Source organism: Oncorhynchus keta, chromosome 21, assembly GCF_023373465.1.
Source record: "Oncorhynchus keta strain PuntledgeMale-10-30-2019 chromosome 21, Oket_V2, whole genome shotgun sequence".
Classification (NCBI taxonomy): Eukaryota; Metazoa; Chordata; class Actinopteri; order Salmoniformes; family Salmonidae; genus Oncorhynchus; species Oncorhynchus keta.
The window spans coordinates 30,425,261-30,452,350 of record NC_068441.1 but is presented as its reverse complement, the minus strand read 5'-3'; the positions used below and the strand labels follow the sequence as shown (position 1 = coordinate 30,452,350).

At 43.1% G+C, this 27,090-nt stretch overlaps 2 protein-coding genes across 9 annotated transcripts; both read right to left on the bottom strand.

Annotated features, from left to right (window-relative positions):
• Positions 1-314: 314 nt before the first annotated feature.
• Positions 315-8,027, bottom strand: ddhd2 (DDHD domain containing 2). 3 transcript variants are annotated; one of them, XM_035797326.2, is made up of 18 exons: positions 7,959-8,027; positions 7,607-7,687; positions 7,296-7,450; positions 6,583-6,785; positions 6,084-6,173; positions 5,838-5,952; positions 4,000-4,089; positions 3,742-3,883; positions 3,430-3,638; positions 3,209-3,270; positions 2,968-3,096; positions 2,777-2,866; positions 2,267-2,422; positions 1,826-1,981; positions 1,618-1,723; positions 1,179-1,352; positions 699-858; positions 315-615 (listed from the first exon to the last, which is right to left on the bottom strand). In XM_035797326.2, the coding sequence occupies exons 3-18, from the start codon at positions 7,429-7,431 to the stop codon at positions 549-551; spliced, it is 2,085 nt and encodes a 694-aa protein (XP_035653219.1). In that variant the 5' UTR covers positions 7,432-7,450; positions 7,607-7,687; positions 7,959-8,027; the 3' UTR covers positions 315-548. The 3 variants fall into 3 exon arrangements, with proteins under 3 accessions (XP_035653219.1, XP_035653221.1, XP_035653220.1); XM_035797328.2 differs by having other exon boundaries at positions 2,267-2,419; XM_035797327.2 differs by having other exon boundaries at positions 7,611-7,687; positions 7,959-8,000.
• Positions 7,669-16,432, bottom strand: plpp5 (phospholipid phosphatase 5). Of its 6 annotated transcripts, none has more exons than XM_035797331.2 (8): positions 16,264-16,432; positions 15,350-15,469; positions 14,156-14,264; positions 13,793-13,883; positions 12,608-12,796; positions 12,245-12,415; positions 9,662-9,848; positions 7,669-7,687 (listed from the first exon to the last, which is right to left on the bottom strand). In XM_035797331.2, the coding sequence occupies exons 2-8, from the start codon at positions 15,418-15,420 to the stop codon at positions 7,684-7,686; spliced, it is 822 nt and encodes a 273-aa protein (XP_035653224.1). In that variant the 5' UTR covers positions 15,421-15,469; positions 16,264-16,432; the 3' UTR covers positions 7,669-7,683. The 6 variants fall into 6 exon arrangements, 5 of the variants coding, with proteins under 5 accessions (XP_035653224.1, XP_035653222.1, XP_035653223.1 ...); XR_004829015.2 differs by lacking the exon at positions 7,669-7,687 and adding an exon at positions 8,925-9,170 and having other exon boundaries at positions 12,591-12,796; XM_035797329.2 differs by lacking the exon at positions 7,669-7,687 and adding an exon at positions 8,925-9,170.
• Positions 16,433-27,090: the final 10,658 nt, after the last annotated feature.

Here is a 27,090-nt window from a genome sequence, read left to right as displayed (position 1 = left end):
TTCTTCAGTTTTTGATTTGTTAAAAAAGTTTGAAATATCCAATAAATGTCGTTCCACTTCATGATTGTGTCCCACTTGTTGTTGATTCTTCACAAAAAATACAGTTTTATATCTTTATGTTTGAAGCCTGAAATGTGGCAAAAGGTCGCAAAGTTCAAGGGGGCCGAATACTTTCGCAAGGCATTGTATAGTGCTAAATTGCTGTATAGGCCTATATCATTTTTAAAAAGGGTGAATAATTAGAATAACACCTTTAATGAAAAGTTAGTCACATTTTCCATGTTTGTAAACAAACTACGATGAGCCCATAATCAAACGGTGCATTAGGTTTATACCCAAAAACAACAGTTTATGTAAATGACTAACCTCCAGATCAAATCACAATTTATTTAAAGTGCATTTAACAAAAGCCTCAATACACTAAACTATTTTTTATAATGAAATCAAACAAATTTGATGCATACAGTAGCATGCTTCCAGAGCCTCCTGTATTACAAGCATTATACACAACTCATAAGCTCCATCATTTACATTGACATTTGGAGATGCTAGAGAAGGAATCCCTTCCCCTCATAGATTTCCCTCAAAAGCAGCAGCACAGTATCCTTGGAATCCCTGAAACACAAAAGAAAACATGAGATACCGCAGAAAGCTAAAGAATACATGTAATATACCAACCCTCACTCATTTGTTCTTACCAGTAGCAGAGATGGCTCTGAATGGCAAACAGATACTCGTTGAAGCTCTCTAGGGGTTTCTCCTGAAGGACATAATCAAACCGACGTCCGCCATTCAACATTCCAACACTGATATTCCTCATCTCTGTAGGTGAGACTGTACCATTTGAGGCCCCACTACCTGGAAAAGAGTATTGAGGGAAGATTCAGGTAACACAGTTCAAACTTTATTGTCCCCAGAGGGAAATCTGGTTGCAGACAGGGGTAACATGATAAAAATACACATAGTACATACAAAAAACATATTACACATAAATGTAACCATATTTACATCATGTTACATTACATTGCTCTTAAAGGGTACCTGTGTAGCTACACTATAATTACTACAATAAAAACAGTGACATTTGTTTTTTAGACTATGAAGAATAAAGTAATACATGTATGTTAAAACATTACATATGGTTCCTAATGAATGAATGAATGAATTAAATGACTTACACACTGGTCTCCCACCTTCTGACTCCTGAGGTGGCAGTGCAGCTGTGGTTCCTACCCCGGCCACCGGGGGTAGTGTGTTGACAGGTAGCATGGTGAGGGTCTGCCACACACCACGGAAAGTACTGATGGAGAGCAGTAGATCTGAGCTGACGCGCTTCAAACTGTCTTTCAGCTCTGAGGGACACAATATCAACACAGCGTCACTGCATTGGATGGTGGATGAAAGTTTTCACACTGTCACTGGATAAAAACAATGTCTTCATTGAAGGGCAGCGTTTTTACATGATCAGACAGGTCAGAGCTTTAGCAATGCTCCCTAAGGGTCCTAACAAAAAGCTCATAACATATAGGGCTACCATTGACCAGTGGTAAGCAGCAAGTGTATTTCTTGAAATGTTTCTGTAACGTCCAGATCAAGGCTTTATGTCTCAGGTCTCACCAAGATGCATCCTCTTCCTGCCCTTGTGATGTGGGATCAGTATGGGGGGCAAGTCCACATCTGGAAACACCACCATGGGCTCAATCCTATAGGCCACCGGGTCAAACTGCATCGAGGAAGAACACATAGTCAGGTTGTTATGAATATTCATGACTTAGATGGACTTTAGCTACATTAAATATTCATAACGTATGATCAATAAACATACTGGATGGTAGATGTTGTAGAAGCTTTTGCAGGTGGGGAGGCTGTATTTGGGATCGATCCTCTTCAGGCCGCGCACCATGAGGAACATTCCTATAGGAGAGCCCAAGGCAAAGAAGGCCTGTGGCTGGAAGGCCAGCTGAGGGTACACGATGGACACCTGGGAAGGAAAGGAAAGGGTTAATGGTTAATAGTAATTGAGTATGTATGAGTATGTAAAATCTGCATTTTCTGTAACTAAGGATGGATATCAAAATGTAGCAACATTTTCAAATGAAATTAAACATTTAATTGAAGTAGATTTTCAGTTGTATTAGTTGGGCCTCATGCTAACTGCGTTAAGACACTTTTAAGACATTCCGTCATTGTGATTGGAGGACAGGGAGGGAGACAGAGAAAAGGCATGTGTACATGTAACAGAATGCTGTCACTGTTGTTTGTTTACCTGGCCAATGCCAATGTCAAAGTACTTGTAATCCACTGGGCTGGTGGAGGGGGTGCCTGAAAGGAGGGTCGGGTGTTCTTGGACTTGGGAATACACACCGGCAATGCCGGGGATGCCAGGAACTGGGTGTGAAGTTCCTGTCCTGGATTCCTGCTGCTGGGCCAAAGGAGAGAGCGAGAGAGAGAGGAGCTCCAATAACAATCTAAACAATGAGTCTACATCACAAATGGCATCCTATTCCCTACATAGTGCACTTCTTTTGACCAGGGCCCAAGTAGTGTCCTATGTAAGGAAAAGGGTATTTTTTGCGACACTACTTCCAGCTTCCAGCCTTTTACAAACAGTTAGGATAGAATATTGTCATGGCCGAGACAGACAGGAAGCTATGCACAATGGATCCAATAGACTGGAACGTTAGATCAAAGATTTTGAACAGTGGGGAAAAATTTCACATGGTGTTTATGTGCAATGACTGAATCCATTTGGATGTGAATGAGAGATAGGTCATACCCCTCTCCATCTCTTCAACAAGTACATGATCTTCTTGCGAGGCCCCAAGGGTATTCCCAAGTCCTTGAAGAATGTCTCTGAACACAGCCCCTAGTGAATAGACAGAGGACACAAACAGTCGTTAGACAGTCACACACACACACAAACATACACACACACACACATATGCACACACACACGCACATGCTTACCAGTGATTCCAAGTCCATCTGCTCCTTTGAAAGCATTTGGACATACTTGCCCAATCCAAAGTTCCTAAGTGTGTCCTCAAAGCTCTCAAAGTCTAATGGGGTTGCTTCACTTGGACTGCTGACGCTACTCTGAAGCACAACACATACAGGATTAACATCAAGCTAATTAGAATAAAAATGCTGGTGGTTGTGTCCATGACCAAAATGGAGTTGTACATTTTGGCAGTAGTCTGTTACTTACTCCCTCTTCATCTTTGTTCCTTATTTCTTGATTTGTCAGAAGGTCAAAGAGGATCAGAGAACCTAGAAAAGTCATATAAATAAAGAATACAACTTACTATAATGGTTATCAATACTAGCCTTGTCTAAATAAAGACAAAAGAGAGAGAGAGAGAGAGAGAGAGAGAGAGAGAGAGTTAGGAGGGGCTTTAAAAAGTTAGGAGAGGTCTATGAGGTACTGACCCAAACTGTGTCCAGCCAGTGACACTTCCCCAGTGAATTGCGGGTGTCGCTGGAGGAAGACTTGGTGGAGGCGGTTGATCTCTGAGGCCACAGTGTCTATGATGGTCTGGCAGTATGTGGGGCTGTTGTAGAAGAACAGGTCCAACACCGTGCTGTTGCTGAACTGACGCAGACGACTGATGCTGGGCAGGGTGATCCTCTGGATATCTCTGTATGGTGAGTGTCAAAGTGTGTTGTTAAGAGAGAGAGAAAAGAAGAGAGAGAAAGAGACAGAGAATGAGCGAGAGAGAGTGTGTGTGTACAAGGCCTTACTCATCCACCCCAGTGGCATCACCATGTAGCACCCGGTGCCAGTCGACTGGCAGGAACTCAACACGGCCCATGTGGGTCCCATCTTGACTCTGCTTGAAGTGACTGCTCAGTAGGCTTAGAGAGGCACCCCGGAAATCATTCACTACATGGGGGAGAGAGGGACAAAAGAGAGAAGGGAGGGCATTCATTCATTAGGCTGTATTTCTATGACAAAATCTGAAGGCCGGTAAAGGGGTAAGGATCAAATGTTCTACACACCACACTGAACGACCCCACGCAGCTGGATGTCACAGGTTGGTCCAATGCCATGCACCATGAACACAAGGTGGTCCACTTGGTCAGGTTCTCCTGAAAACCAACAACACAAATAATGTACAGTGTCTTCGGAAAGTATTCAGACCCCTTGACTTTTTCCACATTTTGTTACATTAAAGCCTTTTTCTACAATGGATTAAATAAATAAAAATCCTCAGCAATTTACACACAATACCTCATAATGACAAAGCAAATTTGCAAATGTATTACAAAAAAAATTAGCTTATTTACGTAAATATTCAGGCCCTTTGCTATGAGATTCGAAATTGAGCTCATGTGGATATTAATTAATTGGAATCCACCTGTGGGAAATTCCATTGATTGGACATGATTTGGAAAAGCACACACCTGTCTGTATAAGGTCCCACAGTTGACAGTGTATGTCAGAGCAAAAATCAAGCCATGAGGTCAAAGGAATTGTCCGTAGAGCTCCGAGACAGGATTGAGTTGAAGCACAGATCTGGGGAAGGGTAAATGTCTGCAGCATTGAAGCTCCCCAAGAACACAGTGACCCCATCAATCTTAAATGGAAGAAATTTGGAACCACCAAAACCCTTCCTAGAGTTGGCCGCCTGACCAAACTGAGCAATCAGATGAGAAGGGCCTTGGTCAGGGAGGTGACCAAGAACCCTATGGTCACTCTGACAGAGCTCTAGAGTTCCTCTGTGGAGATGGGAGAACCTTCCAGAAGGACAACCATTTCCTCAGCACTCCAACAATCAGGCCTTTATGGTACAGTGGCCATACGGAAGCCACTCCTCAGTAAAAGGCACATGACAGCCCACTTGGAGTTTGCCAAAAGGCACCTAAAGACTCTCGGACCATGAGAAACAAGATTCCTGGCACCATCCCTACGGTGAAGCATGGTGGTGGCAGTATCATGCTGTGGGGATGTTTTTCAGCGCCAGGGACTGGGAGACTAGTCAGGATTGAGGGAAATATGAACAGAGCAAAGTACAGAGAGATCCTTGATGAAAACCTGCTCAGGACCTCAGACTGGGGCGAAGGTTCACCTTTCAACAAGACAACAACCCTAAGCACACAGCCACGACAACGCAGGAGTGGCTTCACGACAAGTCTCTGAATGTCCTTGAGTGGCCAGCCGGAGCCCAGACATGAACCCGATCTAACATCTCTGGAGAGACCTGAAAATAGCCATGCAGCAATGCTCCCCATCCAACCTGACAGAGCTTGAGAGGATCTGCAGCGAGGAATTTGAGAAACTCCCCAAATACAGGTGTGCCAAGCTTGTAGCGTCATACCCTAGAAGACATCGCTGCCAAAGGTGCTTCAACAAAGTACTGAGTAAAGGGTCTGAATACTTATGTAAATGTGATATTTACGTTTAAAAATATATATATATACGTTTGCTAATATTTCTAAAAACCTGTTTTGGCTTTGTCATTATGGGGTATTGTGTGTAGATTGATAAGAAAAACAACAACATTTTAATACATTTTAGAATAAGGTTGTAACGTAACAAAATGTGGAAAAAGTCAAGGGGTCTGAATACTTTACGAATACACTGTATACTGTGTAAGGAATTGTCATTTGTCATCATGTAATTATCAACATGTACTGTAAATTATCCTCAAATGCATTAGAGGTTCCAAAAACCTGAGATCTCCGTACACAATGTCTGTCTGTTGTTCAGGCCAATTACCAGCACTGTTGGCATTTAATACATATGGTAGTACAGTAGAGGAGTGACCATCTTACACTGAGCTGTAGAAAGCCCTCAGTGAAGAGGGGAGGCCTGGCTCATACATTTGAGGGCTTACCTTCAGGTAGCTCTACTCTAATACCCTCCAGCCCCCTCTTGACCATCCTGGGTTGACTCTGCTCAGAGAGGCTTATCCAGTCCTTCAAGGGGATTGTCTGTTGCTGTGTCATAAGCTATCGGAGACAGAGCAAGGTCTATAAACTCTTGAGTTGCATAAGTTATATTTTACAGCGCAATATTGACCTGGTCTTTACAGACAGTATACTACAGTGGGCTAATTGTAATCATGAATGGGGAGTCATACCGTAGGACTGTGCAACACCACCGTTTCTCCAGTGGGGAATTGTATCTTCTTCATCCACTCATTCAGCTTCACTGCCATCATGTAGGCCTCCTTAATACAGTGATACAAATGTAACGGACTGGGGTTCGAACCCGCGTCTCCTGCCCTCCAGGCATTAGCTCGGGTAGTTAGAGCAAGTCTTGGGGCGTGCAGTTGACTCGGGTTGAAATCCAGTCAGTCATAAAATGTTATTTACAATGTAATTAAGGTTTGATAAATTGACAGATTATGGTCATGCCAATCTGCAGTATACCTCTTCAGACTGTAGAAATAAGTAAATACTGGCCCCACAATACTACGGCACTAAGATAAACACCAAGGTAACAGGGTAGATATCACTTTGTAATGATGTGTGCATCTGATATGGCACCCTATTCCCTATATACAGTAGAGCATTACTTTTGACCAGGGCCCTGTGTACTATATAGGCACCAGGGTTCCATTAAAGACTGTGTCCTACCTCCAGGACTAGGCTGGTGTCCTCTGGGTAAGGGGTGTAGGAGATGTCCTTGTCTCCTTTGTGGAACCAGGAGCAGCGCCTCACCTCCAAGGGGGGCTGCTCCCAATACACCGCAAAGCACTTCCTCTCCTTCAGCCTCACGTCGAAACGCCTCCCTTCTGTGGCTACCACCACCTCCACTTCTTCCTCCCCACTGGTCTCCCCTGTTAGGAGCAAACCCACAATTATGAGGACATCATTATAATCATCTTTATCATTGCTGTTATCATCAGGGATCACTTCATTCAACTGGACTTAAGGGTTATCTGGACAAATAATATTTTCATTCAATTCAATTCAAAGTTGTGAGTAACGATAACGTGTTACCATTCTACTACCAGGCTATTACCACTTTATTCCATCCTCTAATGTAAAGTGCTACCATTATCTTAATAAGGCTCTATTGCATGAACAATGGTTCACTCCGAAGTAGGATTGAGTTATATTCTTGTTTCGGGGTACTACATCACATAGTTTGTGGTATAGAGGGGTAACAATACAAGAACAATGTCTTTAACTGTATATGGTTTTAACTGTATACTTGACATTTTAAATGATTTCCCTCTGTATAAATAAACTAATTCATGAACATTTCATGTGTATTACATGTGTATTAGTGTAATGTGTATTGTATTAAATGTGTATTTGTAAAAGTGTGATGAATAGTCTCATGCCATGTTTGTGTGTCTCCTCCAGCCGTAGAGAATCCTCTCTGCTGAATGGGATCCAGGAGCTTCTACAGTCCACCGGATTCTGGCAGTGGAACCAATGGTGCTGCACCGGCTCATATACACCTGTCACACCTTCCATGGCAGATAGATCAGTGAAGCTATGTGAGAGTGGGAGTAAATAGAATATATTAGAATAGAGTAGGACAGAAAATAATATTAAATAGATTTCTTAGATATTCCCCATAGGCGACTTCCATATTTTTTGTCTGCTTTTAAAGAACAGAACGACACGAATAAATGGAAAACAAGCTTACCTACTGTCTGGCTACTGTATGAAGACAGAGGTGTAATTTGATTGGCTCAGGTTGGTCACCCAGTAAGCTTTAACACGCTACCTGTGAGGCACAAACAGAATTCTAATATTTACACATTCATCTGGTGCTGGGGTTCAGGGAAAATAGCATTGTTTTAGATGCTATAGAGGAACTGACATCTGGATCTTTAGGATAGATTGTGCATACCATCTCACATGCTGGGAATGTTTGTTTACCTTGGAACTTGACACTTAACCATGGTGCTGGGAGTGAATATAGTCAATTCATCACTTATACTATTACAACTAACATTCTTTGAAGTAGAGAGCAGACCTCAGAAATAGTGACATACCTTCAATGTACAGCTAATGTTATAGTATGGCTCTATCAAATATGGCAGTTCCTCCTGAGTGGATCTCTAGGATGTCTCTCTCTCTGTTGAAAGTTGCAAATAGTCTTCCTTAGAATATATAAAAATCCAAAACCATTTAGATATTGTTAAACGCAAAAAGACACAAAGGTTTGTTGAGGTTTCCAACAGGGTGGACTTTCCTCTGATACACTTTACTTGTCGCAAGCAGGTCCCAACACTCGTATGTTCTGAATGACATCACCGGTTTAGTGATTCAGTAGTAGGATCAAAGGTCAATTTCCACGACGATAGAGAGATGTGTAGCAACACAACAGTAAACCTGTAGGCTATAAATCACTGGCAGAATCTTAAAGAAATTACAAAAATCATAACTCAATAATAATACCTAGCTAAGAGGATTTTGAGTGGGGAAGCTTTGAGTGGGGAATGGGAACATCTGCAAGTTTAATTATATTTAGTGTGTATGTGTGGGGGGGTAATTTAAGAAAAAATGTCAGCCTTGACAATTCAGTCAGTCCATTTCTACACTTCTATCTCAACAGATTTAGAACAGACTGAAGTGTAAAGGCTACTTGGCAAATGAATAGGCTAGGTGTCAGTCTGTGTTCTGCTTCTCCTACATAAAGACACAATGTTCCAGCTGTTAACCAGTAGAGGCTGGCTCATAATAATGGCTGGAACGGCACTAATGGAATGGCATCAAACACATTGAAAACGTGTTTGACACCATTCCAACAACTCCGCTCCAGCCATTACCACGAGCCCATCCTCCTCAATTAAGGTGCCACCACCCTCCTGTGCTGTTAACATACTGTGCTGTAGAACATAAACCACATGGATGATTGGCTTCAGCGAGAGCATGGGTGAAGTTCCCTACTTAACAAAAAACTGTAGAAAACCATATTGACATTTGACAATGTAAAGAAAGTCTGCTGAATCTGTACATTCCCTGGTAACAAACTTTATTGGCACAGTATTGTAAACAACGTACTATACATACAGTATCTGTAAGTGCATTAAAAAAGGAGAATTTTGGCATCTTAAGTGATCAAGAAAGACTCCATATGATTCATTAATTTTCTCATTAGATTTGGATTAGTCATAGATTTATAAAACCGAGATTGCTAGCATGTCCCCTTACTTGTGATCCAACGTAACCGTGGAGGTCCTTTCACTTCTATACAATTGGTCCTTCAAAGATTAGAAACATTGATATTAGCATGACAGCCTGGGAATGCAACCCTGTTATTACAGTAGTACTGTTTCTCTTCTTGGAATAGACCGACAGACAGCACTGATTGAGTGAGGAGCAGACGACTTGGTACCGCTCCTCTCCAACTAAAGCTGTTTGTTTGTTTGTTTTTCCACAGTGGAGGTCTGGATCTGCAATCACAAGGCTGATGGTCTAGGATCAGGTTCCCCCTGTCCATATAATCGTATTCATCATGATTTGAAAGTAAAATGAGAGGTTGCGTTCCAATAACCTCTCCTTTCTCCCAAAGTGTGCACTTGTTGCTTCCCTTCATGGATTTGAAAGGAAATGACTGGTACATGGAACTCTAACACATACACCAATCCAATGCTTTTACATGCGTGGGGATTATTACACGAGTGCACACTAAAGGAAGAAGGAGAGATTATGGGGATGCACCCAGTACAGAAGCAGGCCTGGGGCTCCTTACAGAGGCAGAAGGTATCCCGAGTTGGCTTGCTGGGCCTGCTGCTCCTGCTGCTTGCGCTCCTGTGCCGCCGGGACTACTTCCCTGTGCAGCAGGGGCCTGTGGCTGTCTGAGTCACTGAGAGACGGGTAGTGCTGCCAGTAGCCCAGACAGGCAAACACCAACCCCAGCAGAGAGCCCACCAGGACATCTGGAGAACAAAAATATTAGAATTATGTTCAGTTTACATTTATATTTCAGCAATTTAGTGAACGATCTGTAACCAGCCAATATAATTGTAATTTGCCACACTTGAAACAGGGGTTGTGTTGATAGTGGTGGGCATTATTTTGAAAATAAAGACGTCAAAAGTTGATCAGGGCTTGTGAAAGCCAATGACAAAGCCTGAAGGTCAAAGTAAAGCCAGTCGCCATGCGGGATAAGGCGACACTTTATCAATAGGCCCATTACAGTGGGAATGTAACGGGCTCAACCTTCTACTGTATCATGAGAAAATATTATTATTACTGCCTATTATCAAGAAGAGGTAATAAGGGTTGTACACAAACGTACGACGCAACTCCGTGACATATGCAGTACATAAATCTAGACACAATACCCCATAATGACAAAGCGAAAACAGGTTTTTAGAAATGTTAGCTAATTTATTAAACATTTAAAAACAGAAATACCTTATTTATTCAGTATATATTAAGTATTCAGACCCTTTGCTACGAGACTCGAAATTAAGCTCAGGTGCATCCGGTTTCCATCGATCATCTTTGAGATGTTTTTACAACTTGATTGGAGTCCACCTGTGATAAATTACATTGATTGGACATAATTTGGAAATGCACACATCTGTCTATATAAAAAGGTCCCACAGTTGACAGTGCATGTCAGAGCAAAAACCAAGCCGTGAGGTCTAAGGAATTGGCTGTAGAGCTCCGAGACAGGATTGTGTCAAGGCACAGATCTGGGGAAGGCTACCAAAAAATTGCTTCAGTATTGAAGGTGCCCAAGAACACAGTGGCCTCCATCATTTTTAAATGGAAGAAGTTTGGAACCACCAAGATTCTTCCTAGAGCTGGCCGCCCGGCCAAACTGAGCAATCGGGGGAGAAGGGCCTTGGTCAGGGAGGTGACCAAGAACCCTATGGTCACTCGCTGAGGCACAGATCTGGTGAAGGGTAAATGTCTGCAGCATTGAAGCTCCCCAAGAACACAGTGGCCTCCATCATTTTTAAATGGAAGAAGTTTGGAACCACCAAAACCCTTCCTAAAGTTGGCCGCCTGGCCAAACTGAGGAATCAGAGGAGAAGGGCCTTGGTCAGGGAGGTGAACCTATGGTCACTCTGACAGAGCTCTAGAGTTTCTCTGTGAAGATGGGAGAACCTTCCAGAAAGACAACCATCTCTGCAGCACTCCAGCAATCAGGTCTCTATGATAGAGTGGCCATACGGAAGCCACTCCTCAGTAAAAGGCACATGACAGCCCGCTTGGAGTTTGCCAAAAGGCACGTAAAGGACTCTCAAACCATGAGACACAAGATTCTCTGGTCTGATGAAACCAAGATTGAACTCTTTGGCCTGAATTCCAAGCGTTGGGTCCGGAGGAAACCTGGCACTGTCCCTACGGTGAAGCATGGCAGCATCATGCTGTGGGGATGTTTTTCAAAGGCAGGGACTGGGAGACTAGTGAGGATTGAGGGAAAGATGAACAGAAAAAAGTGAAAACCTATGAAAACCTGCTCCAGAGCACTCAGGACCTCAGACTGGGGTAAGGTTGACCTTCCAACAGGACAATAACCCTAAGCACACAATGCAGGAGTGGCTTCAGGACAAGTCTCTGAATGTCCTTGAGGGGCCCAGCCGGAGCCCGGACTTGAACCCGATCGAACATCTCTGGAGAGACCTGAAAATAGCTGTGTAGCGATGCTCCCCATCCAAACTGACAGAGCTTGAGAGGATCTGCAGAGAAGAATGGGAGAAACTCACCAAATACAGGTGTGCCAAGCTTGTAGTGTCATACCCAAGTAGACTCGAGGTTGTAATCACTGCCAAAGGTGCTTCAACAAAGTACTGGGTAAAGGGTCTGCGTACTTATGTAAATGTGATCTGTTGTTTTTTTAAATAAATTTGCAAACATTTCTAAAAACCAGTTTTTGCTTCGTCATTATGGTGTATTGTGTGTAGATTGAAGGAAAAAACTATTTAATCAATTTTAGAATAAGGCTGTAATGTAACAAAATGTGGAAAAAGTCAAGTGATCTGAATACTTTCCGAAGGCACTGTATATACACATTAAGTTTCAAAAGTATTGGGACAATGACACATTTTGTTGTTGGGGGGACTATGTACAAAAAGTGTTGTAATTCCTAAACTGTACCCTAAAATTAAAGCTGACGGTCTGCACTACCTCATTGTCATTGTATCATTTCAAATCCAAAGAGCTGGAGTACAGAGCCAAAACAAAAAATGTGTCACTGTCCCAATACTTCTGGAGCCCACTGTATATTTATGTTCAAATTGTTACCAAACCCTTTAGTTCCACACTTCAATCAAAACTATTTTAGTTTCTGCCGAGTGTTAGCTATCAAGCTGTCTACCTTGCCAGTGATGCTTGTAGTCGCAGGTCCTGGACATGGCGATGAGGATGGCAAAGAGGAGAGGGGCGAGGAAGGCACAGAGTCGCCAGGCTTTGCCCCGTCCTGCTGGACTAAAGCAGTGCAGCTTCCCCGCCACATACAGAGCAGTGAAGCCCAGACCAGCAAAGGCAACTGAGAAGGCAACGCATAGAGAGAAAGGTCAAGGTCTTGGATATGTACAGTATAATGTAGTTAGCTGACCTAAAGAACGGTTTGTGACATAAAAGTGTTGCGTTAGTTGTAATCAACTGGCGCCAGCTGTCATTAGTGTTACTGGTAAAGTGTGTGTGCGCATGCGTGCATGGACCTTAGGTATGCTCTCACATGAGGAGTGTCCGCTAGGGAAGCTCTTCCTCCCCTCCTCTACGGTGTCGGGGTCTCCACTGCATCGCAGCTCCGTGTTCATCTGACCATCAGGGAAACAGCGGTAGAAGAAATCTGGCCGCGGCCTGCCCACTGCCAATTTGATAGCGTTGGTGAAAACCCCATTGAGTAGCAGAGTCAACGTCACAGCTGAAAGGAAGACAGAGACTGTATGTATTCTGTAGTATGACGTGACAGTATTTGACATGTAAGTCAATCAGAAAGAGACTCTTATGTGGCCTATGTGGTCCAGTGGTTACAGCCACTGACCATTGTTCGTCTCCGACCCACTGCCCTTTCCCTCCCCTATCTCCCCCGTCTTTCCAACACTTTACTATCACTTCAATTTAGCCCATAAAATATGAAAGGATTGGGACTGTCTCACTGATTTTAAATATATATATATATATTTTTAAATGTGACTTGTACTTCATACTGTGTTGCTCATCATGAGTCAAAACATCTTCATGGGTTATCTACAGTAAAGGTGGATATGATATTTATGTAAAAGCAAGCTTATCTTAGTTCTTAAAAACTTCAATTTGTGAAACAATTTATTGCCTTGAATGTTGTCTATGGCTGCGTTTAGACAGGCAGGCCAATTCTGATCTTTTTCACTAATTGTTTGACCAATCAAATCAGCTCTGAAAAATTACTGGGGGGGGAAAAAAAATCAGAATTGGGCCGGCTGTATAAACAAAGCCAAAGACTTTATGTTCTCAATCATAACCCCGTCCTCTGCGGAGACTGAAACTACAAGATGGAAAATGGAAAGAGTGCTTTTGACGCGACTTCCACTTTTGGACATTAACAAGGTGACGCTCCATCTTAACTCCTCCTCCACATTTACTGGACTGGTTAAACAGTGCAGAAGATAATCTCCCCTGACAGGTGTTTTTTTTCTCATCGGGACCAGAAAGAAAGAAACGCAGCTTAGCCATTTATTTTACGCCTGCTACATTAGGTTACCCTAACCCTAGTCTCAACCACAACCCTAACTTTGTGTCCACATCCCAGTTAAACCTTTACCCTCAACCGTAGTTAATTAAACTGTTATCTTGCCTTAAAGGAGAGTCCAAATCCATTGAGTTTGCCTGCAGCTACTTTGCAGAAAAGAGGGGTTTCCGAGCGTAACATTGTACCTACCCAGAGAGGCCTCCTTAATGTCCCTCTTCTCTGTCTTGTTCAGGAAGGCAAACAACATGATGACAGCCATAGGGGTGAAAAGTGCTATGCTCTGCAAAACAGTTTTATGTGTGCATGAAAATTACTTAATCCAATTTGTTCTGATAATCATTTTGATAACCAGACTGTCATGACAAAATTCAGACCCAAAAGAGCAAGCCTACAATGTGACAGCGACAATAGGAATAACTCCACTAGGAGAGGAAGAGACCCTGTTAGGAACCAGACCATTGAGATGAAGTTCATTTTTTTTGGCTGGCTGTTTTAAATACGTTATTATGGAGGTTAATTATGCAGACTGTCAATAGTAGTACTGGTACTTACAAACATGAGTTTGGTAGGAACGTGGTCATTCTCCACATGGTGGAATTTGTAGAGCCACATCTCCTCTGGCTGGATCTCACGAGAGAAAGGAGGTAGCACCTCAGTCACACTAAGAGGACAGAGAGAATCATTTGTAGCTGTTGTATTATTACACAAGGAAACAGCTCCAATATACTTGTATGGTGATTGACTGTCATAGAACTTGTAAAGACAGCACAAACAGATCTGGTACCAGGCTGGGCAACAGCACCTATACACATGAATCTAAAGTTGCTGTAAGCTTACTGTTAGGAATAGTCGATTTGCTTAGTTGTGGGAAGATTATTGATGCAAAGACAAGGCGAATACTTATGTCATTTACAAAGGTTTAATCGGTACGATACTCAGAGGAGTTCACAACAATCTGACCCTCAAGGCCAGAAAGCTACTTAAATACTTGTTACATTTATTAGTGATCACCATTAGCTGCTGTCAAGGCAGCAGCCACTCTTCCTGAGGTCCAAACACATTAATGCACATCACACAAAAAAATGTTACAGTACATCATATAACATTATTACACCACTACATATCTACAACACAAAATGTATAGTACCACCATACAGCAATAGTACAATATGTGTGTGTAGAGTGCATGTGTGTGTGTGCGTATGCATGTGTGCCAGTGTGTGTGTCTCTTCACAGTCCGCATTGTTCCATATCTTATTTACTGCTTGCATGAGTTACTTGATGTGGAATAGAGTTCCATGTAGTTATGGCTCTATGCAGTACTGTGCGTTTCCCGGAGTCTGTTCTGGACATGACGACTGTGAAGAGACCCCTGGTGGCATGTCTTGTGGAGTACTGTATGCCTGGGTGTCTAAGCTGTGTGCTAGTCATTTGAAAAGACAGTTCGGTGCCATCAGCACAGACTACCTCTCACACAGACAAGTAGTGATACAGTCAATCTCTCCTCTACTTTGACCCAGTAGTGATGCAGTCAATCTCTCCTCTACTTTGATCCAGGAGAGATTGACATGGATGTCATTGATGTTAGCTCTCTGTGTACACTTAAAAGCCAGCCTATCTCTGTTCATTCTCCAAGACCCTGGGCCCTGGTCAAAACATGAATCAAGGTTGTTGTCCAGACCACTTGGGTCAGAATGAATAGTATATTTGATACTCCATCTCTATCATTAAAAACCGCCAACTTACCAGAACACTGCAAACAACAGTAGACGGGTCAATACGTCAAAGACGAAACAGTCATTTAGACTCCTCCTCATCTTCTAGCCTAGCTTGTCATCAAACTAGCCCAGGGGTTCTGCTTAGGGCCTAAAGGACAGGAGGAGAATGGAGACAAGTCATACACTATAGAATAGTTGGATGATTCAGGAGGACCCAACTTTGAAAGTCCTTTTGTCAGACTACAACATAGTTATAAAAAAGTATGACGGACATTTTATCAGTGAGTGTCATCATGGCATGTCGCTCGCTGCCTGTATGATGCAAAGAAGTACATTCCTAAATGCATCAATGGATATACATTGTTTTCAATTTGTTAAACAGCTACTGAAGCCACCACTATGCATTGCAATCACCAAACGGTCAGTGCTATCCGGCTTCTTTGGGACGTGCCTACCCTAACCTCTTCCCATTATAAAGAGACGTTCCAAAGATCCCGGATTGTAAGGACCACCACCAAACAAAGTGACATCAGTCTTCACATTCTTCAAATTAGCAGACTACTAAATTAGTCCTAAATAATGCTGTACCATGCATAACATAACCCTGGGCAACAGGCAGAGAGAGGAGTTGGACATTAAAGCTGTATAAGGACCCAATGTAAACATGACACGTAGCCTACTGATACAGCACGGCATGTATGAGTATACTGCGTAATTCAGACAAAATCCAATTATTTGGCTCTTTAAAATTCAAGCGGACAGCCAAATATATCAATTACGGTGGTTTATGCATCGGATTACATAGTAATTTTCATAGGATACCTACCAGCATGCCACAATCATATCTGACTGGATACGCTTGTACATCCGCAAACACGATACAGTAGCGTTCACCGGTTCTATCCCCCACACCCTTGGTTTTACGCAGTATAGTATACAGACCTTTGAGCGCATCAAAGTATTCCAATCTTCGTCGGCTGTTGAACTGTTGGAAAGAAAACCCATATCAAACTATTGTAGTCATCGTTTCACTACTATTGTTGCGCCCGAACAGGTAACTCTGGTACGACCTGCTATGCAAGGGATCATTATGAAACTGACGGAATGCGGAAGACAATACAATCCTTACCTGACATTAGAGTGACATCTAGAGGAATAGGCTACACACCTCATCAGGCCTGAGTTGTACCAATTTGGCACACTAATAAAAAAAATGTTTGTATCAATCTCCATTGTTTGTAATGGACAATTTCTGATTTCTGGAATACATGTCAATGTATTTGTCTTTCTTGAACGTGTGATGTAGGCTACACAAATTACTGTTTGAGGCCCTATAGAGGGCATTAACAATCTGTCACGTAATTAAAAAAATCTCCATCAAAATCCGTCAGTTTAAGATAGAAATAGGGCTACTGTATGTTTTTTGTTGTTGTTGATGCATGGGCTGCGTCTCAATTACCACAGCCTGTTGGCCTTCTGCATCTACGGTAGAAGGTGGGCATTCTGCAGTGGTGTTTGTCAGACCATGAGACATCCCGAAAACGTCTGTAGCATCTGAACGGTTTCGTCTACAGACGCATATGGATTTATGAATGTGTTGTTTTTTTCCATTTATGAATATGTGTTTCAAAATCAAACAGCTAAATGATCCATGGTATGACACTCTTAAAATAAGTCCACATGTTAGCTTTGTAGATGATGTTAATAAGAACAGATTATCTGACACCAATCTGGCTATTATGTTAATAATCAGGCCCTCCTAATGATCTCAGCTAATACAGAGCACAGAAAGGAGTAGGAAAATGAATCTGAAGTCAAATGAATCCATGAAGTTGGCCAAGGTAGCTTCAATTCATGATTGACTCCGTGTTTTATGGAAATCTTTGTGCAGCGCTACTAGCTCCACCTATGGCATATGATGTCATTCCAGATGTCGATTAACACTACTTGAAACTCTCAGTTGAAGCACTAGTAAAACAGGCTCAACCAGGCATCTCACTTATTCTTTTAATTTAACCAAGTCAGTTAAGAACAAGTTCTTATTTACAATGACAGCCTACCCTGGCCAAAACCTAACCCAGACTACGCTGGGCCATTTGTGCACCGCTCTACGGGACTCCCAATCACAGCTGGTTGTGATACAGCCTGGAATCAAACCAGGGTCTGTTGTGACGCCTCTAGCATTGAGATGCAGTGCCTTAGACTGCTGCCCCACTCAGAAGCTCAAAGGTTATGCAAGGCATCAACAACTATCTGTGGTGAAGTTTCACCTAGGTACAGATCTAGGATCAACTTCCCCTCCCCCAATCCTAACTTTAACCATTAGTTTGGAAAATGCAATGCTGACCCAAGATTAGTGTCTACGGGGAAACTTCACCCAAGTCCATGTAAAGAATCAACCACCAGAGGGATACACTCCTCCCACCCCCAAATCCCAGACATGGGCAGTTTGGGATTGGACAGAATTTACTGTACCGACCACCCACCTTCACTGGAGGAATACTTTGAACAGTGCAGTAATATCCAACAATTAATATCTAACAATACACACAATCTAAAGCAAAGGAATGGAATTAAGAATAAAACATATTTGGACAATCAATATCACAGCGGCATATATATATATATGAGTAATTCAAAATATGTAAACATTATTCAAGTGACTAGTGTTCCATTATTAAAGTGGCCAGTGATTTCAAGTCTATGTATATAGGGCAGCAGCCTCTAATGTGCTAGTGATGACTATTTTACAGTCAGAAGGCCTTAAGATAGAAGCTGTTTTTCAATTTCTCGGTCCCAGCTATGATGCACCTGTACTGACCTCGCCTTCTGGATGACAACGTGGTAAAGAGTGGCTCGGGTGGTTGTTGTCCTTGATGATCTTTTGGGCCTTTCTGTGACATCAGGTGCTGTAGGTGTCCTGGAGGGCAGGTAGCTTGCCCCCGGTGATGCATTGGGCAGACCACACAACCTTCTGGAGAGCCCTGCGGTTGCGGGCGGAGCAGTTGCCATAGCAGGCGGTGATACAGCCTGACCGGATGCTCTAAATTGTGCATCTGTAAAAGTTTGTGGGGCCTCCATGGTGGTGCAGTGGTTAAGGGTGCTGTACTGCAGCGGCAGCTGTGCCACCAGAGACTCTGGGTTCGTGCCCAGGCTCTGTCATAACCGGCGGCGACCGGGAGGTCCGTGGGGCGACGCACAATTGGCCTAGTGTCGTCCGGGTTTGGGAGGGGTTGGCCGGTAGGGATAGCCTTGTCTCATCGCACACCAGCGACTCCTGTGGCAGGCCGGGCGCAGTGCGCGCAATCCAAGGTTGCCGGGTGCACAGTGTTTCCTCTGACACATTGGTGCGTCTGGCTTCCAGGTTGGATGCGAACTGTGTTGAGAAGCAGTGCGGCTTGGTTGGGTTGTGTATCGGAGGACACATGACTCTCAACCTTCGTCTCTCCCGAGCCTGTACGGGAGTTGTAGCGATGAGACAAGATAGTAGCTACTAAAAAACAATTGGATACCACGAAATTGGGGAAAAAACGGGGTAAAATTTAAAAATAAAAAGTTTGTAAGGGGACAAGCCAAATTTCTTCAGCCACTCTTCACCACACTGTCTGTGTGGGTGGTCCATTTCAGTTTGTCAGTGATGTGTACGCCGAGGAACTTGAAGCTTTCCAACTTCTCCACTGCGGTCCCGTTGATGTGGTTAGGGGGGTGCTCCCTCTACTGTTTCCTGAAGTCCACGATCAGCTCCTTTGTTTTGTTGACATTTGGTGAAACATTATTTTCCTAGCGCCACACTCCCAAACTCATTGTTGGTCATCAGGCCTACTACTGCTGTGTCATCTGCAAACTTGATGATTGATTTGGAGGTGTGTGTGGCCACGCAGTCATGGGTGAACAGAGAGTACAGGAGGGGCTGAGCACGTATCCTTGTGGGGCCCCAGTGTTGAGGATCAGCTAAGTGAAGGTGGAGGATACTATGGTGTTGAATCCTGAGCTATAGTCAATGAACAGCATTCTTACAGCATCCTCTTGTCCAGATAGGCAGTGTGCAGTGCGATGGTGATTGCATCGTCTGTGGATCTATTGGGGAGGTAAGCAAATTTAAGTGGGTTTAGGGTGTCAGGTAAGGTAGAGGTGATATGATCCTTGACTAGGCTCTCAAAGCACTTCATGATGACAGAAGTGAGTACGACAGGATGACAGTCATTTAGTTCAGTTACCTTAGCTTTCTAGGGAACAGGAACAATGGTGGCCATCTTGAAGCATGTGGAGACAACAGACTGGGATAGGGAGAGATTGAATATGTCCGTAAACACTCCAGCCAGCTGGTCTGCTCATGCTCTGAGTACGCGGCTAGGGATGCTAACACGCTTAATTGTCTTATTGACGTTGGCCACGGAGAAGGAGATCCCACAGTCCTTGGTAGCGGGCTGCGTCGGTGGCACTGTGTTATCCTCAAAGCGGGCGAAGAAGGTGTTTAGCTTGTCCGGAAGCAAGACGTCGGTGTCCGCAACATGGCTGATTTTCCCTTTGTAGTCCGTGCTATCATTGGTGGGCAATGTTGTTCGTCAAACCACATCACTGCTTTTGTGGAAAATTAAATCCAAAGATTAAGGCAGAGACTATTTAATGATATATGCGGAAGGACCACCAGAGGGCAGGCTGGTCCCATGGATAGTAGCCCAGCCCGGCATGTGAGTGAAGGTGATCAGGCAATTAAGCACAGCTGACGGTTCTAATGACCTATTCTCTTTCTCCTACAAGAGAAAGGAGGGAACCGGCAGTGGGGAGACTGGAGGAAGAAAATAGTGTTTGCTTCTACAAAGGAAAGAACGCACCTTTCGGAAGGGAGAAGAAGAGGACAAACTACCTCTTGGGAATGGCCACCACGGATCTGGACCACCACCGAAGGGAGCTGTCCACGAACGGATCGTTAAGGCGGTGACGCTACCCGTGATTTTTGTTATAGTTTGAAGATAATCGCCTTGTGTTCCTTGTTCTTGTAAAGAAGAAGATTTGTGTTTTTTCATCGTGAGATCATCCTTGATTGTGTTGGAGAGTTTGAGACTAAAGAAATACCTCAATAGAGAAATTAGTTCAATTAAGAACCTGCCCCTGACTCGTTTATTTCACCTTTAAGCTTAGAGCAACCTCAAACGACTTGGTCTAATCACATATAATACAACCATCTTTAATCAAGCAGCTGGAGGGGAGCGCTATCTCTGATTTCTCATGGAAGAACTCAAGGAAAAAATGGTTCCGTGTCCCTTTATATAGTCTGAGGTGATAATACAATCATATTGTTCACACAGTTATTTCAATACAATCAACAGTTATGGAACACAATAGCTTGTGTTAGGGTGCAGACATACCAGGAGTCTATGAAAGGCATAACATCACAGTCCAACAAAGAACATATCCCTTGAGAAATGACAACAGGTCATCCCAAATTCTGCCACCGCATTTCCCCCTTTGATGCCATGAAAACCATAGGCATCACCCCACATTAAATATCTGAGCTGCTGTAGAAGATGCACCAGTCTTTGTCTGAGACTTTATTTCCCAGATTATTTAGACAGTCTTACAATGCTTTAACCTTATCTTTATCAAATAATCCATAAAGGAATCACTCTGAACATTTCTCTTATACATTTTACACCACTTACAGTTGAAGTCAGAAATTTACATACACTAAGGTTGGAGTCATTAAAACTCGTTTTTTAACCACCACAAATGTCTTGTTAACAAACTATAGTTTTGGAAAGTCGGTTAGGACATCTACTTTGTGCGTGACACAAGTCATTTTTCCAACAATTGTTTACGGACAGATTGTTTCACTTATACTTCACTGTATCACAATTTCAGTGGGACAGAAGATAACATACACTAAGTGGAATGTGCCTTTAAACAGCTTGGAAAATTCCAGAAAATTATGTCATGGCTTTAGAAGCTTCTGATAGGCTAATTGACATAATTTCAGTCAATTGGAGGTTACCAGTGGATGTATGTCAAGGCCCACCTTCAAACTCAGGGCCTCTTTGCTTGACATCATGGGAAAATCAGTAGAAATCAGCAAAGATCACAGAAAAAAATTCAGTCCTCCACAAGTCTGGTTCATCCTTGGGAAAAATGTCTAAATGCCTGAAGGTACCACGTTCATCTGTACAAACAATAGTACACAAGTATAAACACCATGGGACCACACATCTGTCATACCGCTCAGGAAGGAGACGCGTTCTGTCTCCTAGAGATCTATGTACTTTGGTGCGAAAAGTGCAAATCAATCCCAGAACAACAACAAAGGACCTTGTGAAGATGCTGGAGGATACAGGTACAAAACTATCTATTTCCACAGTAAAACGAGTCGTATATCGACATATCCAAAAGGCCGCTCAGCAAGGAAGAAGCCACTGCTTCAAAACCGCCATAAACAAGCCAGACTACGGTTTGCACATGGGGACAAAGATCGTACCTTTTGGAGAAATGTCCTCTGGTCTGATGAAAAACAATAGAAGTGTTTGGCCATAATGACCATCGTTATGTTTGGAGGAAAAAGGGGGATGCTTGCAAGCCGAAGAACACCATCCCAACCGTGAAGCACAGGGGTGGCAGCATCATGTTGTGGGGGTGCTTTGCTGTAGGAGGGACTGGTGCACTTCATAAAATAGATGGCATCATGCGGTTGCAAGATTATGTGGATATATTGAAGCAACATCTCAAGACATCAGTCAGAAAGTTAAAGCTTGGTCGCAAATGGGTCTTCCAAATGGACAATGACACCAAGCATACTTCTAAAGTTGTGGCAAAATGGCTTAAGGACAACAAAGTCAAGGTATTGGAGCAGCCTTCACAACGCCCTAACCTCAATCCTATAGAAAATTTGTGGGAAGAACTGAAAAAGCGTGTGCGAGCATAGAGGCCGACATACCTGACTCAGTTACACCAGCTCTGTCAGGAGGAATAGGCCAAAATTCACCCAACTTATTGTGGGAAGCTTGTGGAAGGCTACCAAAAATGTTTGTCCGAAGTTAAACAATTGAAATGCAATGCTACCAAATACTAATTGAGTGTATTTAAGCTTCTGACTCTGGGAATGTGATGAGATAAATCATTCACTCTACTATTGTTCTGACATTTCACATTCTTAAAATAAAGTGGTGATCCTAACTGACCTAAGACAGGGAATTGTTCCTAGGATTAAATGTCAGGAATTGTGAAAAACTGAGTTTAAATGCTTTTGGCGGTGTATGTAAACTTCAGACTTCAACTGTACGTATGTCTACGTCTGGGTGCGCAAGTTGTATTTTCCCTGCTGGATCAGCACCTCCAGCGGAACATTTAGAGGGTTCATCACCCATGCTTTCTGATAGTTTTCTGAGCTCCTTATAATTACACCAAATCTCCAACAACTCCTTATTGTAACGATTCTGAGAGGTGGAAGAAGGAGAGGACCAAGGTGCAGCGTGGTACATCTACATGATATTTTAATTACACTGAACACTAGAACAAAAACAACAAAACAGAACAAACGAAACAGTCCTGTCTGGTACAGAGACAGAGACAGAAAACAACTACCCACAACTCAAGGGCGAAAGCAGGCTCCCTAAGTATGGTTCTCAATTCTCTGTTTAGCAATAAAACCGACGCATGCAAAACTATGAGGCAAAACACTTGGAGTTGGCTATATTAAACTATATTAACTCTCCAATGTTTATTGACATTTGCAAAATGAGAACTTGTTGTCTCTCAACTACATTGTTAAAGTTGTTTGTTTGCTAGCTAGCAAATGTTTTGCCATATTAGCATTGACATGCAAACTATTGGAAACTATTACAGCAAACTGTTACAGACTGCAAAGGGAAACCCAGCCGTGAGCTGCCCAGTGACACGAACCTACCAGACAGGCTAAATGCCTTTTATGCTCACTTCGAAGCAAGCAACACTGAATCATGCATGAGAGCACCAGCTGTTCCGGACGACTGTGTGATCACGCTCTCCGTAGCCGATGTGAGCACGACGTTTAAACAGGTTAACATTCACAGGCCACGGGGCCAGACGGATTACCAGGACGTGTACTCAGAGCATGCGCGACCAACTGGCAAATGTATTCACTGACATTTTCAACCTCTCTGACTGAGTCTGTAATACTTATGTGTTTCAAGTAGACAACCATAGTCCCTGTTTCCAAGAAAGCGAATGTAACCTGCCTAAATTACTACCGCCCCGTAACACTCACGTCAGTAGCCATGAAGTGCTTTGAAAGACTGGTCACGGCTCACATCAAAACCATCATCCTGTAAACCCTAGACCCACTCCAATTTGCATACCGCCCCAACAGATCCACAGATGATGCAAACTCAATCGCACTCCACACTGCCCTTTCCACCTGGACAAAAGGAACACCTATGTGAGAATGCTGTTCATTGACTACAGCTCAGCGTTCAACACCATAGTGCCCACAAAGCTCATCACTAAGCTAAGGACCTTGAAACTGAAACTAAACCTCCCTCTGTAACTGGATCCTGGACTTCCTGACCCCCAGGTGGTAAGTGTAGGCATCAACACAACTGCCACGCTGATCCTCAACACTGGGGCCCCTCAGGGTTGCGTCCTGTACTCCCTGTTCAACCACAACTGTATGGCCAAGCACAACTCCAACACCATCATTAGGTTTGCTGAGGACATAAGGTGAATGCACCAATTTGTAAGTCGCTCTGGATAAGAGCGTCTGCTAAATGACTTAAATGACACAACGGTGGTAGACCTGACCACTGGCAATGATGAGACAGCCTATAGGGATGAGGTCAGAGACCTGGCAGTGTGGTGCCAGGACAACAACCTCCCCGCAACGTGAGCAAGACAAAGGAGATGATCGTGGACTACAGGAAAAGGAGGGCAGAACACACCCCCAATCACATCAACTGGACTGTAGTCCAGGTCGAAAGTTTCAAGTTTCTCGGTATCCACATCACCAACAAACTATCATGGTCCAACCACACCAAGAAAGTTGTGAAGCGTGCATGACAACAGCTTTTCCCCCTCAGGTTCCCAGATCCTCAAAAAGTTATGCAGCTGCACCGTCGAGAGTATCCTGACCGGCTGCATCATCGCCTGGTATGGCGACTGCGAGGCATCTGACCATAAGGTGCTACAGAGGGTAGTGCGTATGGCCCAGTACATCACTGGGGCCAAGCTTCCTGCCATCCAGGACCTATATACTAGGACTAGGCAGTGTCAGAGGAAGGCCCAAAAAATTGTCAAAATTGTCAAAGACTCCAGTCACTCAAGTCACATATTGTTCTCTCTGCTACCGCACGACAAGTGGTACCAAAGCTCAAAGTCTAGGTCCAAAAGACTTCTTAACAGCTTCTACCCCCAAGCCATAAGACTGCTGAACAATTAATGAAATGCCCCCCCCACACACTTTGTTTTTACACTGCTGCTGCTCGCTGTTTATTATCTAGGCATAGTCACTTTACCCCTACCTACTTGTACAAATTACCTCGACTAACCTGTACACCTGCACATTGACTCTGTACCGGTACCCCCTGTATATAGCCTCATTATTATTATTGTGTTACTATTTTAAATGTGTTATCTTTTACTCTAGTTTATTTAGTAAATATTTATTTATAAATATATTTATTTAGTAAATAAGTATTTAATTCATTAAATACCTATTTCCCACCATAATTTGCAAATAAATGCATTAAAAATCCTACAATGTGATTTTCTGGATTTTTTTTCTAATTTTGTCTGTCATAGTTGAAGTGTACCTATGATGAAAATGGCAGGCCTCTCTCATCCTTTTAAGTGGGAGAACTTGCACAATTGGTGGCTGACTAAATACTTTTTTGCCCGACTGTACCATACCCCCTCGTACCTTATTGTTTAATCATAGTAGTCAAACGAGTTGAATTGACATCCATTGATGGAAAATAATATGGTGCGTTTAATAAAGGCTTTTTCTCTTGTGACATATACAGATCTGTTTATTAAGTCATCTCATAGTTTGCAAGAATTATTATTTTGTGCTTGTCTCCACAACCCCACCAGGTGCCTCCCATGTTCCTACAATTATCCCTTGTGTAATTATACCTGAGTTTTCTGTTAGTTTGTTGCCAGTTCGTCTTGTCCCGTCAAGTCGTGACAGCATCTTTCTCCGTGTTTTTTCCTCTTTCTGGGTTTTGTTCTAGTCTCCCCGGTTATGACCTGTTTTTCCTGTCCTGACCTAGAGCCTGCCTGCCGACTATTACCAGGATTACGAACCCCTGCCTGTCCTCGACTTGCCCTTTACCTGCCCATGTACACTACCGTTCAAAAGTTTGGGGTCACTTAGAAATGTCCTTGTTTTTAAAGAAAACCTAAAAAAAATTGTCCATTAAAATAACATCAAATTGATCAGAAATACAGTGTAGACATTGTTAATGTTGTAAATGAATATTGTAGCTGGAAACGGTTGATTTCTTTATGGAATATTTACATAGGCGTACAGAGGCCCATTATCAACAACGATCACTTGTGTATTCCAATGGCACATTGTGTTAGCTAATCCAAGTTTATCATTTTAAAAGGCTAATTGATAGTTAGAAAACCCTTTTGCAATTACGTTAGCACAGCTAAAAACTGTTGTCCTGATTAAAGAAGCAATAAAACTTGCCTTTAGACTAGTTGATTATCTGGAGCATCAGCATTTGTGGCTTCCATTACAGGCTCAAAATGGCCAGAAACAAAGACCTTTCTTCTGAAACTCATCAGTCTATTCTAGTTCTTAGAAATGAAGGCTATTCCATGCCAGAAATTGCCAAGAAACTGAAGATCTCGTACAACGCTGTGCACTACTCCCGTCACAGAACAAAGCAAACTGTCTCTAACCAGAATAGAAAGAGGAGTGGGAGGCCATGGTGCACAACTGAGCAAGAGGACAAGTACATTAGTGTCTAGTTTGAGTAACAAACGCCTCACAAGTCCTCAACTGTCAGCTTCATTAAATAGTACCCGCAAATCACCAGTCTCAACATCAACAGTGAAGAGGCGACTCCGGGATGCTGGCCTTCTAGGCAGAGTTGCAAAGAAAAAGCCATATCTCAGACTGGCCAATAAAAATAAAAGATTAAGATGGGCAAAATAACACAGATACTGGACTGAGGAACCAGCTGTTTCCAGCCTCAATAGTCATTTACAACATTAACAATGTCTCCGCTGTGTTTCTGATCAATTTGATGTTATTTTAATAGACAGAAAATGTGCTTTTCTTTAAAAAACAAGGACATTTCTAAGTGACCCCAAAATTTTTAACGGTAGTATATATTCAACAAATCTCTGAGACTTGAACCATCTGCCTCATGTTCTTGCATCTGGGTCTCATCCTGATTAATGATAGTTTGAACTGACCATGACTGACCCTGCAGACTCGGGCCAGCTCTGCAATACTGTCTCCTCACAAGGAGCCACCACTGGAAAACACGAGGAGTTACTACATAACCTTATGGAAGGATTGCACACCTTGGCCGAATACCATGACCATGCAACCAAAACGGAAACCTCCCAGACTCTCAGTAACCCTGCTACCAGCTGTGCTTCTCTCCAGCCTACCCCGGCTTCCCAAGAACCCCGCTTGCCTCCTCCGGAGCGCTAAGGATCCTGGAACTTGCTGGGTGTTTCTCTCGCAGTGCTCTCTCATTTTCGAGCGGCAGCCCTCTTTGTTTCTGTTGGAGTGTTCTAAGATAGAGTATCTTATAACACTGATGTCCTGGAGGGCACTTACCTGGG